This window comes from Plectropomus leopardus, chromosome 17 (assembly GCF_026936395.1).
Source record: "Plectropomus leopardus strain MGB_pleo_1.0 chromosome 17, ASM2693639v1, whole genome shotgun sequence".
Lineage (NCBI taxonomy): Eukaryota > Metazoa > Chordata > Actinopteri > Perciformes > Serranidae > Plectropomus > Plectropomus leopardus.
Window position 1 is genome coordinate 30,107,681 of NC_142192.1, and position 6,000 is coordinate 30,113,680.

General features: G+C 40.8%; 1 protein-coding gene across 4 annotated transcripts in view; it reads right to left on the reverse strand.

Annotated features, from left to right (window-relative positions):
* Positions 1-5,598, reverse strand: part of iffo1a (intermediate filament family orphan 1a) — a 46,866-nt gene extending 41,268 nt beyond the window's left edge. For 2 of the 4 annotated variants that reach the window (XM_088090484.1, XM_088090481.1), the window contains exons 1-2: positions 3,752-3,878; positions 2,348-3,443 (exon numbers count right to left, since the gene is read on the reverse strand). In XM_088090484.1, coding sequence (XP_087946610.1) covers positions 2,348-3,333 — 986 coding nt within the window. In that variant the 5' untranslated portion in view covers positions 3,334-3,443; positions 3,752-3,878. Of the gene's footprint in view, positions 1-2,347; positions 3,879-5,435 lie in introns of those variants that run through there. The other 2 variants (XM_088090483.1, XM_088090482.1) reach the window with 2 other exon arrangements.
* Between the last annotated feature and the right edge of the window lie 402 nt (positions 5,599-6,000).

Below are 6,000 nucleotides of genomic sequence, written 5' to 3' on the forward strand. Positions count from 1 at the left end.
ATACAACGTTCAGTGCCAAAACACGAAATGAAAAGTAAATAATATGAGCTAGGTACCATCTATACCATACTGTAGGTGCATAATAACAATGACAGTGTAATGTTGAGAGCCGATGTCCCAAACCCACCTCCAAGCACCACCTAAAAATATATATATAAATATATATATATATATATATAGATAGATATAGATATAGATAGATAGATAGATAGATAGATATTACTACTATTACTTATTACTTATTAAACATATGTTTTTGTACATGCTTTTGTCTCCAGAGCGAGGGTGTCTGAAAGACCCAAAAGATCCAAAAGACCCAAGAGATCCAAAAGACCCAGTGGCCCCATCAGAGACACATCATCAGTGATGTGTCTCTGATTAGACTTTAAAGGATTACTTCACCCACAAAATGACCATTTGTTTTTCAGTTCTCACGCCATGTTGCTTTGAATTCATTAAGAAAAATAAGTTTTCCCTCACATACTGCTATGGTGAATAAAGAGTTCAAAGACAGAGAAAAGCCTTGATGAACTGAACTAAAAGGGGTCGACATTTAACAACAGCAAAACTATATCAAAACATCAGTTTACAAACTCTCACTAAACTCCTGCAGTATCTCAGTCTTGTTTATCCAGCCGTGTGCTTACCACAACACATCCACAACGTTAGGATTTAAAACACTTTTACACGCGAGTGTCAGAAGCAGGAGAGCACGTGTTTGAACTCTGCTTGTGTAGTGGTTAGCACTGTCATCTCGAAATAAGAGGGTCGCCGGTGTGAACCCGGGTTGAGGCGAGGGAGGCATGAGTTGTGTTTGTGAACAGATGTTTTGGTATTGTTTTGCACAAACACAAACTGCTATGACTTTCTCCATTTTTCAGATTCTTCACTCACGGTGGTAAAAAAAGAAAAAAAAGTTTTCTTCACAAATTTTATGTAACTCTCGATGAGTATCGGATATAGGAAAGATCATTTTGTGGTTGGAGCATTCCTTTAATTTTCCCTGTGTGGGATCAATATCTTGTCTTAGAGTCTAACTTAAGAGCCTGACAATGACAGCACTCTCTCTGCCCGATGCTGCCATCCAGTCCAAGTCAATACCAGTCTGCCTGCTGGTAAGAGAATTTCCAGTAAAGGAGCTGAGTTGGGAGGCCTTAACATTTCCTGCATGATGCTTTCATCTTTTTACAACCCCCTTAGACCTGCATTTATATCATCTTTATCCTCGGAGCAACAGACTATCAATAATAATAATAATAATAATATGACCTTCAGACAATGACCATCATGATGCAATCTGACAGTTTGGTTTGTTGTCTTTTCCTGTGGAAAACTCAACCATCACACCTGTTTGACGCAGCAGGTCGTACATATGCAGCAGGGCTCTACCAAGACATCAGTTTTATCAGGGAGGAAGTGTGAGACCATGGACAAAACACACAAACCTCACACAGAAAGGCCCCAGCCAGCGACTTCATACAGGGAAAACTCTTACCGTCTCTTAACTTATTAAATAACTGTGACTGCAAACATTATTATGACAGATAGTCTGTGAGCTTCTGAGCTTTGAGTGAAATAGCGTCGTGACAATATGATCAAACTGTGTTACTGTTTTACAAAATGCAAAATGTAGTTCCTTAAATTACATATTTCACACAAATTTATTTTTTTCTTTTTTATTTAAGGAAAATTTGTTGTTACCCTGTTCTTTGAATCAAATTGGATTATTTTGGATGTTTAGTCTTATTGTGACATGCAGTGTTGGAGAATTATTATTTCTGGGTAGAAATATTTCCCCCCTTTGTGTAATGATTTGCTGTATTAAATCTGATTATGTTTAAGGTGATTTTGTCTGTTTGTGATATGCATATTAATATTGGAGATTTTTATTACTGGGATATAATTATAAGCCTAAACTAACCATCCCTGGGGCATCAGGCTTTAAAAAAGTGCTCACTCTGACAGAATGCAGCTTCGAACACTGTTGCAGAAAATAATTCTCAACCCAAAATCTCTGCAGAAAATGCAAAATCACTGCATCGAAAAATCCGCCACTTGCTGCGCTGTCAAAGAATATGCAATATTTTGCTGTGAGCTTTGATTGAGGAAAAACACATTTGATATTGTGTGAAATAAGATATATATATATATATATATATATATATATATATATATATATATATATATATATATATATATATATATATATATATTCAAATAACGATTAATCCATCATTAATTTAACCAATAATTGATTAAGGGAAGTGCTTACAATTTGCAACACCACAAAGTATTTACCCATGTGGAAATTAAATCCTAAAAACTCTATAATCAAAACAGCTCTTACCTTCTCTTGTACTCGTCTCTCTCTCTCTTCACCTTGGCCAGCACGTTGTACAGGGCTCTGATCTCAGGTGTGATGGTGTCGATCTGGACCCCGACGCCGTCCGGGTGCGTCCAGGAAACTCCGGGGCCCGTGAGGCACGACTCCCTCCCGGTGCCAAAGCGCCGGGTGTGGTTGAAGGACCAGATCGTCCCGGGGAGGAAGCGCGGGGGAGGAGGAGGGGTGTTGTTGGTGTTGGTCCCGGTGTGAGCGGCGTATTTCTCGTTGTTGTTGGTGATGGTTTTACACGGGTCTGTGGGACTCAGGGCCGGGCTGATGGAGAAACCGCAGGTGGTGAGGTTGGAGTTTGAGTCCGTGGAGACGGTGCTCGGGTTCAGGTTGTTCCCCAGCTGGTATTTGTTGTCAAACAGAGGAGGAGGAAGGTTTAGTGTTGGAGAGAGGAGGCCGCCGGGGAGGTAGGCCGAGTTGTTGGCGTTTTGGAGCGGAATGAGGTTCGGTCTGGCCGGGATGGGCCCAATAAATCCAGTCTGGACCCCCATCTCTTTAGTCTGCGGCTTCTGGTGCCCCTCCTCTCCGCAGTTCCCCTCCAGAGCCTGCTGCAGCTGCTTCTCCAGCACCTTGTTCCTGCGCTCAAGCTCGTGCACTTTGGCCAAAAAGCAGCGGAAGCGCAGATTCAGGGTCTTCAGGACGCTGATGTTGGACCCCAGGTCATTGCGCAGCGCCGTGGCCGCAGGGGGCACGCGGTGCAGCGGGGTGCTCAGGTGCAGGTAGGCAAGACCTGATGGAGGCAGGGCACCCAGGTCCAGCCCAGATAACCCGTCAGGCCCGAACCCGCTGTGGTCCCCCAGGAAGTAGCCGGGCTCCGGGATGGCGGAGTCGTTCTGGCCCGTCATCTGGTGGTGGTGCTGCTGCGGAGCCAGAAAACCACTCTCCCCCAGGACCGGATTCATGCTCGAGTAGGAAAATCTGAAGTGCTCGAAATCCGGCATGAACCCAGACTTCTATGTATTCAACTCTAAAAGTAATGTTGTCTATAAGCGCACTATAATCCTGCAGGCCCAACTGCCTTGTTTTTGAGTCCTCCTCCTGGTTTGACCACCTTTACGCAGAGCAGAAGAGAGATGATGCGGTTAAAAGGATGCTTTACGGGCCTAAAAAACGCAGCAAAATAACAAACCTGAAAAATATTACCGTATAATATCACTGTTTGGAGAATACAAACAACAAGGTGCCTCTACACTCGCAGACTGGCCGCTGCAGCAAAATTTAATTGCCGAGTTTACTTTTTACGCAGGACTAGATTCTAGTCACAGGCGACGCGCACAGCCATTAGCGGTTTATTCTAACCCTCAGAATAAAACCCACGGATACTTTTTTTTAGCTGTGATTAAAATGTAAGCTTCGTACCTGGCAGCCAGAGGAGAAAACACAAATTTTAGCTCCAGATAATGATGTGAAATGAGTCTGAGGAGCAGAGTCGAGCAGCGGTGCAGCACAGCTCCCAGATAAACACAAGTGACTGCGGCGTTCACATACCGTACTGACGGCAACAGAGGAGCAGCCTGTCCTAGTTACCGTAATGGCGGGATGAGAGGCGCATATTAATCAGTCTTGTCTGAATCTGAACGAGGGGCTAAAGATGATTTAAAATACAATTTCAGATTTATGAAACCTTTACTCTATTTGTGAGAATGCAAAAAAAAGATGATTTCACTGTTTTTTTTCACGTGGAGATCAGATTGGACCAGGATCTGAACTAGATTATTCCAGAGAGACTTAACTTTAGCTTCCCTGTGATAATGTCCAGATTTGACCTGTCCAAGTATAGAGGTTTTCAGAAGAGACCTGAGTCACTGTGGTCTGCATGTGAGAATGCAGTGAAATTTCCCTTTAGAATTAATAGAATAAAGGTTTCACAAATCTGAAATTGTGTTTTAATCAATCTTCAGTCTCTCTGTAATAATCTCATTCAGATTTGACAAACTGAAGTGGTTGGATTCGATTACCCTAGAGAGGCTAAATATGGTTTACATTAAAGTTTCAGATTTTTGAAACCTTTATTCTATTTATAAAAATGTAAAAACAAAAGAGGAAAAGAAGACAGACTTTACTGCATTTTCACATTGACCTCATTGAACCATTATTACCACTAAAAACCACTATACTCAGAGGGGTCAAACCTGGAGGCGACTACATAATTCCAGAATGGCTGATGTAAAAATACAGTGTCAGATTTGTGAAACCTTTATTTCATTTGTTAAAATGCAAATAGGGCGATTTTTCACACGTAGACCACACTGGACCAGGACTTTCTCGAAAACCACTATACTCAGGACTTTTCAAATGTGGGCTATATTATCCTAGAGTCTGAACTTTTTTTTAAGGATACAGTTTTAGTATTGCAAAACCTTTGCTCTATTCATAAAAATGAAATAAATAACTAAATAAATAAACAAAAAAGGGATGATTTCACTGTTTTCCCACATTAGACCAGATCCCAAAACCACTACACTTAGACTTGTCAGAGCTAGACTTGATAAGCACAAGACTGATAAAAACACAGTTTCAGATTTGAGAAACCTTTATTCCATTAGTGAAAATGCAATTCAGTGTAATTTTAGTTACCATTGACTTTCCCCTTGACTGCTGAATCGGAGGCTACGAATCAGAAACCAACTTCAGCGTCGATCCAAAAAAGGATATTTACAAACTTCTTGGATTACTCAAATAAAGACCAACATTATATCGTCAAAGGTGTTTAAAAATGTTTTAATTCACATTTTAGAAACGAGAAATAAAAGATAAGTTTACATTTTTCATCGATAAGGGGTTTCATACTCGCAGCGGTTTATTACAGCTGAGCTTAGCTAACTAACGTCGAGTTAGTGTTAGCATAATTTAGCTAACATTAATTTAATAACGTTTACCGCCTGGCTTTATGAATTTATAATAATAATATATACACGTCCAAATGATTGTGTTGTGACTGCGAAACTCATTTTACTCGTTGTACTGTGTTAGCTAGCTGTGTTAGCACTGGGTCGCAGATTGACATTAGCTAACGTAGCTAACGGAAGTTAAAGTTACTCACATTGTGACGGTTATCGGCTGAATGAAAACATTTTATGAAGTGGCGGTTTTATCGGTTGGATGGACTTTTTGCTCATTCATAATTGCACTGGCTGACTGGCCTGATCGACATCGAGTCACAGGTGGACACTGGCCTACAGTTGAGTCAGGCTTACAGAGGGTCTTCCTCCCTGACTGTTTATCCAGGAAACGCTCCGCTCGGCCCGCCCTCTTCTCTGCGTCACCGCTGCAACAACCAATCAGGTCGTATTTTGGCTTTTCTCCCAGGAATTAATTTAAGTTAAAAAGTCCAAATCCCTTATACACTTGTCTGGGCATGTAACAGAGCAGCCGGCCAAAAATATGTTTTAACAGCACATTGTTATAATTACAGCAGTTTTGTTTACATGCATGCTGCAGACAAATGACACTTTTTTTTTTTTTTTTTAAAAAAAGCAAAATGTGGAAATCTTATCTTCCGATCTTTCTGCAGTTTTTTTAATATGTGTTTATAGCAACATGTAAATCTTAAAAAAAGCTTATTTTTTTTATAATCAAGACATTTAAGAAATTGAAGGGTGTTTACC